The following is an 18,858-nucleotide window of genomic DNA, read 5'->3' as shown; positions in this document are numbered from 1 at the left end:
CGAGCTTGAGCGCAGGCATCCGACCTCGTCCGGACAGTTCGACGAGCCAAGTCCAGGCACTCCAGGTTGTTGCTTGTTCATACGTTTTTTATCTATTATGTTACATAACTTAGCTTTTGTATTATTGTAAAATTGGGGTAAAAATTTTGCAGGCTCAGCTGCAAGAAGAGAGGAGAGAACGTATGGAGTTGGAGGCAAGGATGAGGGCGGAGATGGAGGCCGAGCGGGAGGCTGACCGACAGAGGATGGCGAGCATGTTCGCGTACATTCAGAGTCTTGGCGCAGCGACGGGTCTACCTCCGCCACCTCCCTTCGTCACCCCACCTAGACCACCCACCGATCCGTTTTCTACTTCAGTGAGTATGCAATGTTCAATATGTCGTTTATTTTGTCGTTTCACTCATACATTTCATCTATATGTTGCAGAATCAGTCGGCGGCCTCCAATGATCCGTATATTTCTCCAAATCAGACCAACCAGAACAACTAGCCACCTTCGGCATAGATGATGGAGTTATTTGCATTTGAGACTTAGCTAGACTGAATGTACTTTGATTGTTCATTGTGTACTTTGTGATATACTTGGCTACAGTGAATGTGCGTACAAAGTTTGAGCCCCATTGGATTAAATCTTGACGTCACTAGTTTTCGCGGGAACAATCAGGCCTGAGAGTGCCTGGCGGACAGTCCGCCAGGTCTGGCGGACAGTCCGCCAGGCACTCTCAGGCCCAATTGTTACTGCATAATATAATCCTGCCTCTTTGCCGAGAGCCACTGGAGGCAGCTCTGGATGCCCTCTTTGCCGAGTGCTATTGACCGGGCTCTCGGCAAAGAAGGCGTCCAGGGTGGGCGTTGACGCGGTCCTTTGCCGAGAGTCTGACGGCGACACTCGGCAAAGGATCCGTCCACGGAGCGCCGTGACGGCTACTTTTCTTTGCCGAGGGCCGCTTTTGGCTCTCGGTAAAAATTTTGCCGAGAGCCCGAGGAGAAGCTCTCGGCAAAGTATCCTTTGCCGACCCCGGCTTCCCCGAGAGCCCTTTGCCGAGTGGGGCTCTCGGCAAATTTTTTGCCGAGTGCCTTTACGTCTTTGCCGAGTGCTCGGGGCACTCGGCAAATCAGCCGCGTCCGGTAGTGTCATGCACGTCTGTGATGGCCCAGCAAAAGCAGGAAAAGGGCAAAACCCGCGTTAGCTAAAGCTGATAGCATTCCTATAGAAAACTAGATGTTCTGCCAATGCATGCACGCTGCGCCTATGGTGGCACTCCCACCAACCCAACCCGGGCCCACCTGCAGCCACACATGAACCACGCCTTCCCCCACTCACAAGAGGCCCAGAATGGAAACTGTTTCTTTCTCCGGCGCGTGCCCAACGCTGCTACCCTAATTTTATTCCTCTCCATTCTGGCACGGCCTACAAATACACGCGCCAGCACACTCGTCAGGAGCAGCCAGCCTCCTCCTGACCTCCTCCTCCTCCTCCTCGATCTCTCCATCGGCCACGGGCCACCGGAGCCACCGGAGCCGCCGGCCGGCCGGCCGGGCAGCCGTGCGCGAGCCTGCTGCTGCTTCCGTCCGCGGTGAGGACGACGACCGCCGGGCCGGGGATTCTAGCTAGCTCGATCCGTCGGTCGCCATGGCGGCTCCGATCACGCTGCTGGTCGTCGTCGTCCCGCTGGTCGTCGCTGCGGCCGCCGAGCTGCCGCGGCTGGAGCACCTGCCCAGCAAGGAGGACCGGTCGCTCGCCTTGCTCGCCGTCGGCGACTGGGGTCGGCGCGGGCAGTTCAACCAGTCCCTGGTGGCGGAGCAGGTCCGTATACTACGTGCACGTTCAGGCATCGTGCCCCCACGCTCGTGTTGACGACCGCTTTCTTTCCTTTTCCTTTCTTTTTTCTTTCCTTTCATTATTCATGCATGCATGTCAACCGCTTTCAATAATGGTACACGTTTGATGATCAGAAAAGATTCGATTTTTTTTGCTTGTCATACGTCTTGTTTTATGCCAAGGGATCGTAAAATTAAAGTATCATGGTACAGAAATAGATAAACGGACTTGCTAGCGCCCGGATGTCCGACATCCGAGGCTAATATCAGTGGCTGAACCGGTAAACTTCCACCGCAGCATATGTGTCATGTTACATGCAATATTCAGAAAAATTTTGTAACATCTAAAAATACAATATGCAACATCCGAAAACTTCTTTAATAACATGGTCAAACACAATTTGCAACATCAAAAAATATGTAAAATAGCTTACTCCAATCCAATAAAAAGGGAAATAGAAAAACCCTAGAGAAAAGCTATGCAACAATATAAGTCACTCGTTGCAACATCTGAAAAAAAAATTCAATCAATTGTTGCAACACCAAACACTATGTAAGCCAGCTTTATAGGAGATGCGTATTAACTCACATAGGAGATGCATTTTCTACGCGTCTCCAAATTTATTTCCCCGATATGAAGTTATAGGAGATGCGGTTTTTACGCATTTGCTATGTGAAAGGGTCATTGGAGATGCGTTTTTACAAACCCGCGTCTCCAATAACCCTCACATAGGAGACACATTTTTCCGATCTACGTCTCCCAGTGTCTCCTATGAAGAATTAAAAAAAGAAAAAAAAGAAAAATAGGTCACAAAAAATTGATAAAAAAAGGCCATATAGACATCGCAGTGCCTCCCCTGATCACACATACATTCATCTGTTCATACATCTGTGCTCATACATACATCACAGTGCCTCCTCTAATCTGCTACCTTATTTTCAGCGTTCCTAACGCTACTGATCTGAATTAGTACATAAGCTGAACCTAATGGCATTCTACTGGAACTAAACCTTGACTTTTCACTTTTTAGCCATGTTGGTGAATACTACTTATTGGATCATCTGATAGTTTGATCCAGAAGTCCAGAAGCTTGAAAAGAGCACCATAGCCTGAAAGACAGAAAAAGGAGTAGCGCGCATAAAATTTACTGCATATATGCTTTTGGCAAGTCTAGGTAGTAATATGCTACAGCCTGATCTACAAGATATAAAAGGTCAAGGTAACAACATAAAAGATTTATATTTACCTGAGCTAATGCCTGAATTGAGATGGCCTCAAGCAGGGACGAACCTCAGTAGAGACGAAACTGGGTTCTGGCCCTACTTGCGCAAAGCAAATTTTCTAATATCCCATCAACGCATAGCCCTCCGTTGTATTATTGTCCATTCAAAATCCACAGCTAGTAGCCACGTGCTGCAATTTGGCCCCCCCTTGCTCTTGGGTCACGTTCTGCCACTGGCCTCAAGCATACCTTCCTGCAAGTAATCACATAATCAATCATTTGTTGGTGCATTATCAGATACCAAAGCATGTGCTGCTTAACATGTGTGGGAAAAACACATCTTGCAAACTAGATTACTGTACCTGTGCATAGCACCTGGAAGAGCTTGCCATTTGATGCTGCTAGCTTTAGAACTTCCAGTGCTACTCTGAAATACCTATGTCCGAGCATAATACATCCATCACAAACGATATCCTGCCTGAGCTTTGCAATTGTCTTGCAAGCATGAAAACTCATCATACCAAAGCATCAGTAAACAAGGCATAAATTGCATAAATTTGAGTGCAGAAACTAGAATAATGTAAGTTCTGGATTGGCTGACAACCCTTAAAGATGTCAATCCAAAATTTTCTCCACGCTCAGCTAGGCGTGATTTTGCTGCATCAATCAACCAGGAGCAGCACATGGTACGCCATCCGCATGGTAAATCAAGACTCCTAGTTTATCCTTGTATGGGAATTACTATATGCTTAATTAGAACAAACTTTTCAAATTCGTATCACGCTAGAGTTATTTTCAACACATTGTCCCCATTACCAATCAGTAGAGCGGAGTTTTGCATGAGAAGTACGTAGAGCAGAAAATGCACGACAGCACGAGCCGCAAAGGGGAGGCTCGAGTAGTAGAGGGGTAGGCATGAAGACAAAAGGGAGAGAAGAAATTACCAGGGTAGAGGAGATGACGAGAGGCAGAGAAGACCGGCGGAGCGGATGAGCGGAGAGGTGGCGCTGTCGCGTGAGGTTGTGGACCAGGGAGAGGTGCGGTCACGCGGGATCCTCCTCCATCGCCACCTTCTCCGCGTAGGGTCTGGGCCCTTTGCCTTCTCGCTGCTGAGGCATGACCTGCGCACTGAGGATCTTAGCGCCGCTGTAGATCTAGGATGCTATGGCCTGTCCGCAGCAAATCTCATGGCTATTGTGGCCTGCGCGCCACAAATCTCGCCGTTAGTCCGGAGGTGGGCGGCGTGCATCCGACGAGAAGCGGCGGCCAGATGTAGGGTTCTTACCCAAACACGCAGTCCACAGAGGACCCCGTCCCGGCAACATGCGTGCGCGGAGGACTCTATCCCTGGCGGCGTAAGCGCGCGGAGGACCCCATCCCCGGCAGCGGCGGCGGGAGCGCTTCCGGCATGCACGAGCGGAGGACCTCGTCCTCGATGGTGGCGCACGAGCAGAGGACCCTATCCCCCGCGGCGCGAGAGGAGAACCACATCCCCGGCAAGGCGCGCGTGGAGGATCCCATCTCCGGCGGCGCCAAGGATAACGCCGCCACAGTGAGTAGGAGCGGCTGGTGCGGGGTGGTGGCGGCGGCAGGGTGGGGGAGCTGGACAGGAGAGAAAGAAAATGAGAGGAGAGAGAGGATGGGGGGAGAAGGGTGCACGGACGCCGGACCCGGACACAAGAAATTAAACGCAGTTGATATAAAGTTCGGGTCCGGACATCTCTCGTAACTGATATTGGAGACGCGTTTTTAACCTGCGTCTCTAATGTGGGTATACAGGAGACATGGATTCTAAAACTGCATCTTCTATTACGAGACACATAGGAGATGTGTTTTTTAACCCGCGTCTCCTATATTACGGGAGACGCTGCTTGTATATTCGTGTCTCCTATGTGGATACATAGGAGACGCGGGTTGTCCTCTAGCGCTGGGAATGCACTTATAGGAGATACGGCTTGTCAACCCGCGTCTCCTATTTGTGATAGGAGATGCGGGTTAATTTCGTATCTCCTATGAATGTGTCTTCTTTATTGGTTTCTTACAGAGTGAAAGTTCACCTATTACAACATGTGAGAACACCAATTGCAACATCATGCCCCCATCCTCCATAGACTTGGCGAATTCAGGAACCTCCGCCTTGGATTTGCCTCCTCTACCATGAATCAAGGGGCTTCAACTTGCTTGTCCACCTTCTCGGCGAGAAAGCCCAATCGTAGACTTCTACCTCATGATAACAACGAGATCAAACACCTCTAGATCCGAGTCTCTTGCCGGAGTATTTTGCCACGACGGCATGGTTGGAAAGCCAAGTGAAGTCTCACGTGGCCTCTCCGCTGCCAGGGATGGTGAGGAAGGAGAGGATTACGTCGATACAAGCACAACCTCCATGAATCTGGGCATGACCTTCATGGATCCTACCTCCATGGAACTTTCTGCGAACAACAGCCTGGGAGGTCGCAACGGCGGCGAGCAGAAGCAGTGGCGGAGCAGAAGAGGTTGCAGGGGTTGGGGGGGGTTTGGGGGTTCACGCGTCGTCGTCGCACTTGGCCGGCAAGCCTTGTCCCCAGCGGCGACATGTGCTTGCCTCTGAAGTAGCGAGCTCAGCAAAGGGGGGGCGCTTGCGCAGGCCTGCCTGCCGCGTCATGTGCGGATATTGGAATGGGAGAGTGAGGCAAGAGATGGTGAGACCAGAGAGAATAAAGTTGATTCAAAAGTGGCAGCAGGAGGGTTAAGTGGATAAGGTTGCACCACATCTCCCGTCCGGACGCCTGTGAAGTAGCATTTCCGAAAGATAAAATATAGTAGCTAACATCGAATGTGCTATATCTTTTGATCATTCAAGTATCATGAACTTTGATTTTGATATCGACTTTGAAAGTTTGATACTCTCCCATGAATATAGCTACATTTGGATTTTTACCAAGTCAAATATTTTAAACATTAATTGTGGATAGTAAAAAATTATAAAGATTGGAAATACAAAAATGATAAGTTGATAATTCATCATAAAACCTACTTTCATGACATGTAAACTTTTGTTTAAAATTAATTAGTTTTGGAGAAAGTGTTGGTCAAAAATGAAAACATTTGACTTTGAACAATTGTAAATGTAATTTTATTTTAGGATGGATGGAGTAACATATATTAGATAACCTATATTTTGACATCGATTTTGATACAATAGAATGGTCTAAATAACATGCTATTGTAGCGAAATCAAATAAAATGCTTTATATGGCTATATATCATCCGTTCAGGGCACGAACCCATGCTGTGGACTTTGGAGGTTAGCAACACCACATGTTGGTTATTGAAAAAGGTATATGCTCACTTTATTTTTTAAATAAATATATGCTCACTATATACCATATTTTTAAACGTCATGTACTTAAGAATAGAGGGAGAATATCTTTCGAGGAAGTTGTAACCGAAAGTACGTGTTGTGGTAGAAGTCTCTCTCTCGTGATGACTTCTCCAAACTGACCTGGAACAATACGCATACTCAACATGCACTTTTCGTGCCAGGACTATGCTGTTAAGTTTTTTAAATTTAAAATAATTTCATTGAAAATGAAGTGTTATTGAAAAGAAAGAAAATAGGTCAGCACAGTTCCTTTGAATAATACATTGGCAACACGCATTTTGTGTATGCAGATGGGGATAATTGGCGAGAAGATGGACATCGATTTCGTCATCAGTGTCGGCGACAACTTCTACAAGAATGGCCTCACCGGTGTCGACGACAAGACCTTTGAGGAGTCTTTCACTAACATATACACCGCCAAGAGTCTCCAGAAGCCCTGGTACACAAGTAAGGCCATACTAGCTACCCTGATCAGATTTTATTTACTGTCCCAATTCACAAACTAATTAACTAAGGGAGCAATATTTCATAAGCCAGCAAAATTTTCAAAATCCTAATTGGGCCCGTCTGTTGTGGTTGTGCAGTTCTTGGCAATCATGACTACAGAGGCGACGCTCTTGCGCAGCTGAGTCCCGTACTTCGCAACCTCGAGAGCAGATGGATCTGCATGAAGTCCTTTGTAGTTAACGCAGGTTAGCAAAAAAAAAAAAGGTTGCACACCAACCATCTCATCAAAATTGCTTATAGATGACAAATTAAATTACTGTTGAAAAAAGAAGACGCTCTCATACATTTCATTGTAGTATGTACTATCTTAACTTTATTTCCTCAAAAAAAATTATAGAGGTTGCGGATTTCTTCTTCGTCGACACGACCCCCTTCGTCCTCAAGTACTGGAATGAACCTAAGGACAGCACGTACGACTGGAGAGGGGTTGCTCCTCGCGAGACCTACATCGCCAAGCTCCTCAAGGTACGAAATGCATCAGCTGTTGTCATTAGACTTCACACAACGGCCGGCGATCGATGATTAACACAAGATTCATGCGTAACTGTATGATTGTTTCAACTAGTAATAAGTTCATAGCGTGTGTTCATCCGAATCGCCAGGATTTGACCTGCGGACTGAAGCAGTCCAAGGCGACATGGAAGATCGTCGTCGGCCACCACGCCATCAGGAGCGTCAGCGAGCACGGTGACACCCAGGAGCTCGTGCAGCAGCTTCTCCCAATCCTCAAGGTGTGTTCATGGCATATCATAGGTGTCATGCATCATCTTCCTGCTTATAAATTGTTTGCTCGACCAAGGTGCCATTGTGATCTATTAGCAAAATGAATTCGCTTTCCCATGATTGAAATTTATGCAGGCCAATGGGGTTGATCTCTACATCAACGGTCATGATCACTGCCTCGAGCACATCAGCAGCAGGGACAGGTAGTAGGCACTACTGCGCGGAGCTCAGAGCTCTCTCTCGCTCTCTCTCCTCCCTCCCCCCCCCCCCCCCCCCCCCCTCTCTCCTCGCTCCCTCCCTCCCTCTCTGATGAAAATAAATAAATGACTTGATTGTTGCAGTCCACTTCAATATCTGACAAGTGGCGGCGGTTCTAAGGCATGGCGTGGCATCTTTACACCCAACACCGACAAGCTGGAGTTCTTCTACGACGGGCAGGGATTCATGTCGCTGCGGCTGACCAACACGGAGGCACATGTCGCCTTCTATGATGTCGCCGGAACCGTACTACACAGCTGGGGGCTCACCAAGGGGGCATACTACTAATAATAAGCTACAATACCAAAGTTTCATTCTTGTTTGTGAGTTGATTGATCGATTAGTCAGGCCAACCGGGCACACCTTCTTTGGAAAATTGTAGTTGATGTTTTGAGTGCTTTTATGGGGGCGATATGTGCAAGTGTAGCGGATGTAATTGTTTTTTCCTGTGTAATAAATCAAAGTGGTGCTGCTCGGACACCCGTCTGAAAGAAAATGATATCAAAGCACATGTTAAATAATCTGTGGCAATAGGTATCCAATATATTGCAAATTAATTAATCGCTCCATGTTGTTCCGGAGGGCATCAGCGTGAAAACATGAAAGAGTCGGTAGCCAACAGGAAATAAGATCATTAGGATAATCCTAGTGCATTGTGTCATACACATCAAATGAGTTCTATATAGGATTTTTATACGACTTGTCATAGAGATAAGGAACGAGACACTGCTATGAAAAATGTCTTTAGAGGAGGGTAAAAACGTATTTTTAGGGACGGGTACGGTACTCGCCTCTATTTCTCGCAGCTAAAAATACGATTTTTAGGGGCAGGTAACGCGTCCGCCCCTAAAAATAACTTCTAGGGCTGGGTCACAACCCCTAGAGATAAAAAAAATCAGAAACAACAACTAAAAAAGGTATAGCAGCCAACCAGCCACCACCGCAAGCCTCTGTACTATCGAGTCGAACCGCATACACAGTCGCTTGTGGTTATATGAGGTACGTTATTCTTTTATATTAACTCTGAAATTGATTTGTAGGGCAGGTAACGCCATCACCCGCCCCTATAAGTCGTTTCTAGGGCGGGTGACGCCACCGCCCCTAAAAATATTTTTCAATTTTATTCCAAAAATTCATTTAAATCTTTACATATAGCAAAACAAATAAAAAATAAAACTTCTATGTTAGGGATAGATCCCCTGGGTAACGCAAGGAAGCTACCCGTGAGGAAAAAGAAGTCTGATTGCTACTAGAATTCCACTGTAATTCTATTAGAACTCATACCTTATAATCCTACTAAGACTCCTACCTTGTAATCATATTAGGAACCCCGTCCTCTGAAATATATAAAGGAGGGCAGGGATACCTAGATAGGCAGAGAACCAACAAAGAACCAACAGAGAGCAGCCAACAGACAACTCAACACCCAAGCGCAGGGCGTAATATACAACATCCCAAAATAGAACGTAGGGTATTACGCTACTCTAGCGGCCCGAACCTGTCTAAATTTCTATCTTGTGTCCTTGCATTCACGTTCAAATTCCAGATCCGGCGATCCCTCACCAAATAATCACCTACCTTAGGGTATCCCTAGGTAGGACGATGGTAAAAATACCGACATTCTACACTATGGTTTTTGTGAACTATAAATAAAAAATATGTAAAGTATATTTCAGTGTATATAAAGGTTAAGATCATTGAAATCTCAAAGTATGACTTGAGTTGTATGAGATACTATATAGTCATAGCCATACGTAGGTTCATAATAATTTTTTGATAATTAAATGGCCTGAAATGAAAAAAGTTATCAATTATAAAATTTTAGAAAATTTTAGATCTTGTCATTCTCTACAATTTTGATATAAAGTTTTATTTCATCCAATATTATATGGAAAAGTTATGATTTTTTTGCGTCGAACCTGCGCCCCTAAAAATGTATTTTTAGAGACGAGTGACGTCATCAGCCGCCCCTAGAAATGCCACCATTTTCAGGGGCGGGTGGTGGCGTCACCCACTCCTAAAAATACCATTTTTAGGGACAGGTGATGCTATGATCCGTCGTGAAAATGATGTCCACTTGTAAGGGCGTAACCCGCCTCTAAAAATGCTTTTCTAGGAGCGGGTCGGATGCTATAATATCACAGTAACAGAGTCAAAAAGGGGGCAAACGGAGCCTTCGTTTTCAAAAAATAGGGGTAAAATCACAAAGTTAGTGAAACCGAGGGTAAAATCATAATTAGCGTTCAGAGTTGGGGCAAGAACACGGGTTCTCCTAGACAAAAAGAGAAAGGTGATGTATATATTGAAGTTTCTCAACGAAGATACCAAACACTGTTCGTGAGATATCAATGCAGCATAACTTTTTCTGGTATGTCTAAGCCAAGTATTCGTTGGATACATATACCCCACATATTTAATCATGCCTTCCAAAAGATAGCCTTGAGATATATCTAACGGCTGCAGAGGATATATGAATCATAAGACTATAGATTTGTACAAGTTATTCCATTTTTATTCATTATTGAAGTACACGAAGATATATAGCAAAGCCCTCAGACATGAAAGCATTAGTGGTGTTGGATATATATATAGATGACGACATTGTCGATCCTGAGACGCATGTATGTATGTTCATGAGGGTATATGAAAACAAGCAAGCCTTGATGATCATCACCTCTTCTCCTCACAAGAGTGTTAGAGCTTTGTTCCCTCATGGCACTCGGCAAGATGAGTAGGAAGAGGCTTGCCTACCTGATGGTGTCCTTGTTCCTGGTTCTTGCGACCATGGCATCAACCTGGCACTCCGTCGTCGAGACTGAAGGATGTAGGCTCGCCGCTCAACTTTCACTTACTCTCGATTGTGTTCATTAATTAGATTTTTCAAATATTGGTTATTACTAACGCACGATGTTAATTTTTTTTAAAAAAATTGTGTTGCTTGTGTAGGCTTTGGCCCGTGGTGCCGCCGTCGGTCGCCACGGCCGCCACGTCCGCCGCGGCTGCCACCAGTCCGTCGGCCGTGCTTCATGTTAAGAATATAGTCAGATGTAATATTAAATTTCGTATCAAATAAATTATGATAAATATAGGAACTAGCATGCATAAATGTAACATACTAGTCAGCATAAACAGTATAGTCAGGAACTTAGATACATGCTTAATAAACAGATCAGATCATAGAACACGTACCGAGCCTTGGTTGGAGGATTGACAACGACGATGCTGGAGACGATGAAGGCGGTTGGCCCGTGAGGCGACGGAGTTGGATGGAAGACGCGTCGTGGTGAAGATCTTGAGCAGTCGCGCAAAAGCGTTTCCAAAAACCTTATTCGTCCTCTCACGATGCAGGATCCCATAGGTTTTGGTGTGTGTTTGGTGGAGGCTGATGAGTCATATATATATATATAGGGAAGTCAAACCGACCTCGCGTTGTGATTGGAATCTAAACCGATTAGGTTTCGGGTTTAGATTTTCATATCTCGCAGACTTAAGAACCAAGTTGCAAAAATTAAAACTGCAAAAGGAAATTGTGCCTCTGCCAAGGGGGGAGGGCTAGATTTCGACGGACCATTCACGTAGGTGCCGGGCGTGTGGTATTTTATCTTCCCTCCTCCATCGTATAGTTGGAGGAGTGGAGACAATCTTCATATTTATGTTGGTCATCCCACTCCTCCGCTAGTAAGGTGAGACTAAATTTGTACCACTTCCTATTGCACACATAAACTTTTAAAATTTATCAGAATTTCTAAGTTTATTAATGGCCAAGCCTCCTGAAATTCCAACACTTCGACCCCTACAGCACGGAGAACGGCAACGTTGGTGGCCGCCGCTACACGTGCAGAGAGCACGGCTACCAGCGCGGCGGCTACTGCACATTTGACAAGTGCTGCTGCAATTAGCCGTAAGAAGAGGGGTGTGATCGATATAATGCATCCATCCATCTGAATTAGCAAAAAATCCATAACAAGTGCTCTATCGAGTGTAGCGTTTCGTAATTTAAAAATCCAGTCTAGCTGGGCCGTCTGATCTCCATCGTACGGCTATTTCAGTATCTCTGTTTTCTCATCCGGGCCGGGGTCTCCGTTTTGAAGACATGGATCAAATCTGAATAGCAAACTTAAACTAGGTAAATTTGAGCCGGACTTCATCAGGATGAATTCTTGGTAATTTTTTTCTTCCTTTTTTTTGCGTATTTCATATGGGCCATGGTAGGCCCGCCATACCTCTTCCTGGGCCCGAGCCTCAACGCAGTTGGACCGTACCGGGCCGAGATGGGCTAGATAGGCAGAGGGCCTGCCTGCCTGCACGCTAGGACCGGTTCTGGCCTGAACCGAAGTTGCCGCTGCTCCACTCACGCTCGCACTCGCTATTTCTCTGTCCCTCCCGCACACGCGAACGAGCACGCCGGCCGGTGAGGCGGGTGACCACAGAGAGTTCCTCGCACCCTCGTCGCCGCAGGTCGATCGATCCATCGCCGTGGCTCGCCGGCCGGCCGGCTCCGTCGTCGTCGGCGCGTTCATGGCGGTGAGTGATGAGCTCCTGTCGATCTGCTGGTACTACTGCATCTGTGATCTTCAGTTGCTAGCTGCTGCGGCTTCTTTTTCGCTTCTTCTCTCTATTCTTCTCGATCGATCGGTCAGAACATCTGTCGATGTTCTTCATCGTCTTGCCTACCGGTTCATCATGGATCGGTTTAAACCCTTTTCTCTCTTTCTGAATGAACACGCAGTGTTGTTTTTAGGATCGATCCATCATCCATGAGATTTTCTTACAGTACAGAGTGAGAAACGCATCTAGGGTAGTCAGTCCGATGCAGCTCAATCTAACTGAAAATGGATTAGTCCCAGCTGATTTTCTCACCATGTAGCTTGAGTTTCAGAAGAGATTAATGAGAACACAAACGTAATAAGCCCTGATTGGCTGACCACCGTCATGCATGTCTAATGCAGGTCCGGCTGGACCCCGGGTGCCTGAGGATAGGAGTGGCTCCTGCTGAATTTTGCATCTCACCACCACCATCATCACCATCACCGTCGCCACAGTCCTGCACTTCCCCCAACTGGACCATCGACGTCTCGGACGTGAGTCTGTCGGATCCATCTCCCTGCACCATGCTGCCTAGCTATCAGTACAAAATTCAGAACTATCGCACGTCTAGTTACTGGAAACCATACAGATAAACAAGAATTTCTTTCGGCAAATACATAAGATCAGTACACCATGTTCAACAGCATGTTCAGTGTGGTAGTAAATTAGTGTGGAGATAGATTCTTACAGTGACAGTCTGTTATTTGAACGTGTTTTGTTTGAACAAGTAGGCACCTAGTGGAAGCCGATAGATTGATCTGGTCTGGTGCCCTCTCTGCTTCAGGTCAGAACTATCAAGGTGACAAACATACCGCTCTCCGCCACCGCGGAGAACATGAAGGAGTTTTTCTCCTTCTCCGGCGAGATCGAGTACGTCGAGATGCGAAGGTCCGCCCCCCTGCTCAATTCCTTCATCCCTTTTGCATTCCTGTCTCCCTGCTATTGCCCATGTCCTTTTCTTCTCTGTTCTAAATCTCGTGGCAGGGACTCGGAGACGTCTCAGGTGGCTTATGTCACCTTCAAGGAGTTCCATGGAGCGGACACGGCTCTGCTCCTCTCCGTATGAGCATCGATCTTTCCATTCAATTCGCCATTTTTTTCAAGACTTCTCTTGGTTTCAAATTACAATCTTGAAAACTTGAAATGCCCACGCTGTTCCTGCAGGGATCAAGCATGTGTGGCGATGTTCCAGTGAACATCACACCGGTGGAAGACTATGAGCTGCCGCCGGAAGCCTACTCCAATACAGAAGTAATAATAAGAACCCATGTTCTTCAATCTTCACTTGTGCTTAGCTCCATGACTTCTTTAGATTCAAGCACGATTTCAAATTGAAATGACCTTATTTTGTTTTCTTGGCAACAAAATTATTAAAGCCCGGAAACAGCTCGCCGGGGACGCCGACCGGGGCGGCGGTGAGGAAGGCGGAGGACGTGGTGAGCACGATGCTGGCGACGGGCTTCGTGCTGAGGAAGGACGCGCTGCGGCGCGCGCAGTCCTTCGACGGGTGGCACCAGCTGCTGTCGTCGGCGACGTCGCGGGTGGCGTACCTGGACCGCCGGCTCGGGCTCAGCGACAAGTTCAGCGTCGGGACGGCCGCGGCCCGCGGCGCGGCGCACGGCGTGGACGAGCGGTTCCAGGTCACGGAACGCGCCTGGGGCGCGTTCGCCGCCGCGGGGGAGGTCGTGGCGGGGTCCCCCTACGCGTCACGCGGCGCTGCGTGGGTGTCGGCGGCGGTGGGCGCCGTCGCCAGGGCCGCGTCCGACGTCGGCGCCATGACCATGGAGAAGGTGGGGAGGGCCGAGGGGGAGGGAACCGCCGCGGACGGCGTGGAGGAGGCGGAGCAGGCGCACGCGGCGCGCGTCGACGTGCATGACGCGCGTGCAGGCGGCGGGGCTCGGCAAGGAGATGGGCATGACCATAAGGATAAGGCAGCGTAGAAGTAAAAAAAAAGTGGTACAATAGTAGTAGTTGTGGGTTTTTTTTTCCTTTGAGCTCTTTTATTACTTAGTTTTATACAATAATGCATATAGTTCTTTGAAAAATAAGATCGACTGCATGCATATCAGCTGTCGACGCAATAAACGTAAACCCCTGCGTTTCTTTTCAACTTGAGAGAAAAATAAGCTTATTTTTGGCACTCCCCTCCGTCCAAAATATATTTCACTTTAGCTTCCTAGAGGCAAACTGTTCAGACTTTGACCTAGATTTTAGAAAAATATATGATAATATCTATTGTACAAAATAAATACACTGTCAAGACATATTCCAGGACGAGTTTAATTAAACTAATTAATTGGATGTCAGAAATCTTGGTGATTTTTCTTAAATTTAATCAAAGTTTAGGGAAGTTTGACTTAAAGATAGAATTAGAATGAGGTGTATTTGAGAACGCAAGGAGCGCGAGACTCAGCCGCCAGAGTACCACCAGTGAAACTCAGCATTTTTCCTCATCCGAGTTTGTTGAGATTCTCGAGCCATGCCGCATGCATCTAGAACATGATGGTGCAGGTACCATGCTGAGGCCATTCACCCGGACTCGGTCACTCAGACCTAGGTGTTCTAGCTCCCAAGTCTAGATTCAGGTGGTGGTGACCATGGCGAGGTGTGCTAGGTGCATTCACTAGTGCATGCCATCTTGCCTCACATGGAGTATGTTAATCTTAATACCAAAGAAAGCTTATTAGCAAACCTCAAATTCGGTTAAGCTTACTAACATTTGGTTGCATGCGGGTACCTTCTTTGCGTTCTCTGTCGCTTTTTTTTCTCTTTGAGGAGGATTAAAACTCACTAACGAATTAAAAAGTGCTGGATACAAAGGCCTTCAGGGGGATTAAAGAGCCACACCCGGCGTCCACAAGAATCAAAAAGAGCACCCCTAGCCAGCATATGCGCCTCCTGGTTCGCCTCCCGTCGTTCGCGGATGAACTCTGTCTTCGGAAAATTCTTCATGGTGGCTGTGATTTCCCGAATAATATGACCGCGTGGTCCCAATGCTTCTCCGTGGATGCTCCTCACTGCATTTGCGCAGTCACTTACCAATCTGACCTTCTGGAGGAGAAGATCACTCGCCAAAGCTAGACCTTCTCTTCACGCTAGCTAGTACTTCCAGTGTCTCCGGGTCGGACATACCGGTGACAGTCACCATTGATGCACCCAGAAAAGCACCAGAATCATCCCGCGCGACAGCAGCAATTGAATCAGTAGCTGAGTTCTTTGACGTGGCTGCTGCGTCCACGTTAATCTTTGCGTATTCGTAGACATATGCGATGATACAGCGGCTAGCCGCATGTGCTACAAATAATATTTCCGGATTGGGTGGTGGTAGTCACGAGGTGCACGGAATGTTCACCCAACACAAAAAACTCTTGAGCAGAAGGATGATCGGTTTCATGGTAATTAGCAGCAAGTGCGATATGCGCTTTAGAGTTTTTTTCTCCATTTTTTCTTTTATCTCTGTGGGTTTCTCTGTGTCTGTGTTTTTCTTTTTTTTTATAGAATTATATGCAGCTGAAGTTTTCAAAGGCTCTGTACAATTTTTTTAGGTTTTTTCTATATTTTTTAATAAAATAACCATTACGAGGACCACAACAGGAAGAGTCCAAAGGGGAGAGGGAACCACATCACCATGACAAGTTTCGAGACAGGGTGTAATGAGAAAGGCTGAAAAACGAAGGATATTAAGTTGTGGGAGATCCTATACATCTTCCACTGTTGAAGATTTATGCGGATAACATCGGACGGCACGAATTTAACACGGCAACAGTCAAGCAATCGGTACCCACGTGTTGTGTGCCGTCTCCCGCTACACAGCCCACGTGAGCGGAGATGCTCCCAGCGTGGGAACCAACGAAGTAGGATACTAGGTGATTTTTTAATTCCAATCTTTAAATATACTTTTCTTTCAAACCGTAAATCTTTTTTGAATCCGTTTGAACAGCTGAGTTATTGAGAATTAATCCAACGTAATGAGATCGAATGATGAATATATTTAGTAACTTTTAAGGTCAACATTTCGAATGAAGTAGTACGTTCAATATTTTGGACAAATTATTTCAACATTTTGATATCAGATGTTGAACTAGTTTATCTGAAATGTTGATTTAGCTTTACTGGATTGTTGAACCCAGCTTTTAAATTGTTGAAATATGATATGTACAAAATATCAAGCTGGTTTATTTGTAATACTGTTACAGTGAAAATCAAGATGTTGATGTACCCGATCAATATTTTGTTATGAAATATTTTAACTAGATCGAAAGTTGTTGAATCAAATATTTTAAAAATTGTTGAGTTCTTTTAAAGTGCATGTGAAATGTGTATTATAGTACACTGTATGGATTAGGGGAAGAAAAAGGAAAATTGTGCTAACATGTACATGTATGTTTCCTCGAAAGAGATTAAAAACTGTTTACGTACCCGTACCGCCGTGCATGATCCTCCCGTAGATACATTGGCAGCCTAGGCAGTAGAAGACCCGAACTTGATTAGTGGGCCGTTATAATTTAAATTGGGCTGGTTATTGGGTTTAAAGATACATGCGTTAACTATCTTCCACAGGAGCCCCACGAGTTGTCCGTTGGTGAATACTTAATTTTAGAGCCTCAGTCCTGGATTCGACTTCCTATCGGAGTGAATTTTTTAGAATTTAACAGAGTTAGGCTTTTAGTAGTAGACGACGTTCCTATCAACAGCGAGGTGTCTGTGGTAACTATGTCAATCTCGAGAATTTGCCGGTTTAGTCTACGAAGATGCTTATAGTGATAAATTTGCGTATCTGTGTTTAAAGGGTAAGTGTGCGCACGCTGTGCAATAAAAAAGGATACTTAGAAGTATTAAATGTTAAACAATGAATTATCTATTAGCTTATGCTTATAGTTGTAGACTATCACTTATGAATATTGTTTATTGGCTTTATGAATTGATTAATCAGTTATCAATAAAAAAATGCCAAGACCATGGTTGCCATGGCCGGCTTGGCTCCGATGTCTAGCGCTCGCGGCGGTGCAAGGCACGACGTTGAGTGGTGTGCAATGGCGGCGGCTAGCAAGGAGGTGGCAAATGGTGAGCAACACGAGGAGCCGAGCAGTGGCGTTAGGGGCAGCGTGCACAAGCTATAGGTAGCACAGGGCATCAGGAGTTCAGGACCATGGTAGACGCCGGTGCTTAGTGCCGCCCTCTAGCATCACCAGCGTTGACTGCGCCCCTAGCTGGGTACCGCCATCTTATTTCCCAAGCATGATCACCACCTCCAGGCACTGCCATCCTCCCCAACTCCATGAAGTCATTTTAGGTTTGATTAGTTGGCTACTAAAACGTGGGCATGCTAAAATGTGGGTATGCTAAAATATGGGCATATGCTAATCCTTTTTACTAAAATATTAGCAATTTTAGAAGGTGGGCTACCTTTTGAATTCCAACCAAATAAGTGCCAAATTTTTTTGGCATGGCAAATTTTGGTAGCCAACCAATCAGACCCTTTATTCGTTGGAGTGTCCCATAGACAAATTCATACATTTGTAGTGTGTCGTAAGAAAAATTATTGTGTACGATGTGTCATGGACACAATCACATTTCTTGAGTGTCTACAGTGTCCCATAGACGAAATTCCCCTTCAATTTTTCTTCTCTATTGTTAAAGCTTCAACGCTACCTCTTATCGATCCCCTACCGTACCTTCCACTACCTCTCTGGTGTCTTATGTTAATCGACAATTCACTATCGCTTTCCCAACCTATAGAAGTGTATAGTTGCCCCACCTCGATCCTAAAACTTGCTAGAAATGAAGAAGACTGATTCGATCGCATCGAAGATAGGGAATCACTTAACAGATAGATGCAAGAGATTGCGGACTGAGAAATCGAGTGAATTGCTAGCTGAACAAGTTGTTTGACACGAACTCTACCTATGCTGATGCACGCCATCACCAGGATGGAGCCCAAGCCATGGCTCCTCCCGCACGCCGCAGAGGGCGGGGACAAGGACAGGTGTACTACGCCCGTGGCTCTCCGAGGCAAAGGTTGACGCGGCGTGCGCTTTGGGTTGTTTGCCCGTGTCCATGCGTGCGCGCCTTTGGCTGAGGTAGAGGATGAAGTGACCTGCCGCGTCGCGGACAGAGGTGGGAGGACCGCCGGAGCTCGGGAAGGTAAGAGGAGGGGCTTGGAGCAGCGTGGGAGGGCATTGCAGTGGAAATTTGGATGGTAGCAAGCGCAATTTTGGGGTGGGCGCCGTTCCGAAGGCTCTGGGAGGAAGGCGAAGGACCTTTCCATGCCATGCGAAAAAATAGATAGAACTAGACCTAGATAGATATGTTTGTAATGCTTGTATATTTTAATATCCAGCTCTATCTCTATATCTACTATTTCTAAAGCAAGTAA

At 46.3% G+C, this 18,858-nt stretch overlaps 2 protein-coding genes and 2 long non-coding RNA genes across 6 annotated transcripts; 3 read left to right on the top strand and 1 right to left on the bottom strand.

Annotated features, from left to right (window-relative positions):
• The first annotated feature begins 7 nt into the window (after nucleotides 1-7).
• Nucleotides 8-515, top strand: LOC112903513. Its single transcript, XR_003230824.1, has 3 exons — nucleotides 8-65; nucleotides 153-356; nucleotides 427-515. It is a non-coding gene; the product is annotated as an uncharacterized LOC112903513 (long non-coding RNA).
• A 1,101-nt stretch (nucleotides 516-1,616) lies between these two features.
• On the top strand, nucleotides 1,617-8,416 carry LOC112902735 (purple acid phosphatase 17-like). Its single transcript, XM_025971898.1, has 7 exons — nucleotides 1,617-1,806; nucleotides 6,698-6,854; nucleotides 6,992-7,099; nucleotides 7,252-7,379; nucleotides 7,517-7,645; nucleotides 7,773-7,840; nucleotides 7,979-8,416. The coding sequence occupies exons 1-7, from the start codon at nucleotides 1,633-1,635 to the stop codon at nucleotides 8,181-8,183; spliced, it is 969 nt and encodes a 322-aa protein (XP_025827683.1). The 5' UTR covers nucleotides 1,617-1,632; the 3' UTR covers nucleotides 8,184-8,416.
• LOC112902736 lies at nucleotides 2,639-4,695 on the bottom strand. 3 transcript variants are annotated; one of them, XR_003230648.1, is made up of 5 exons: nucleotides 4,329-4,695; nucleotides 3,988-4,244; nucleotides 3,406-3,554; nucleotides 3,068-3,296; nucleotides 2,639-2,930 (listed from the first exon to the last, which is right to left on the bottom strand). It is a non-coding gene; the product is annotated as an uncharacterized LOC112902736 (long non-coding RNA). The 3 variants fall into 3 exon arrangements; XR_003230646.1 differs by having other exon boundaries at nucleotides 3,406-3,538; XR_003230647.1 differs by having other exon boundaries at nucleotides 3,406-4,244.
• Nucleotides 8,417-12,718: 4,302 nt separating the features above from the next.
• Nucleotides 12,719-14,455, top strand: LOC112903176 (binding partner of ACD11 1-like). Its single transcript, XM_025972396.1, has 4 exons — nucleotides 12,719-12,976; nucleotides 13,267-13,542; nucleotides 13,647-13,733; nucleotides 13,859-14,455. Exons 1-4 carry the CDS (start codon nucleotides 12,839-12,841, stop codon nucleotides 14,420-14,422), a joined length of 1,065 nt encoding a protein of 354 aa, XP_025828181.1. The 5' UTR covers nucleotides 12,719-12,838; the 3' UTR covers nucleotides 14,423-14,455.
• Nucleotides 14,456-18,858: the final 4,403 nt, after the last annotated feature.

Source organism: Panicum hallii, chromosome 8, assembly GCF_002211085.1.
Source record: "Panicum hallii strain FIL2 chromosome 8, PHallii_v3.1, whole genome shotgun sequence".
Lineage (NCBI taxonomy): Eukaryota > Viridiplantae > Streptophyta > Magnoliopsida > Poales > Poaceae > Panicum > Panicum hallii.
Note: the sequence above shows the minus strand (reverse complement) of the source record. Positions and strands in the feature narration are given on the sequence as shown.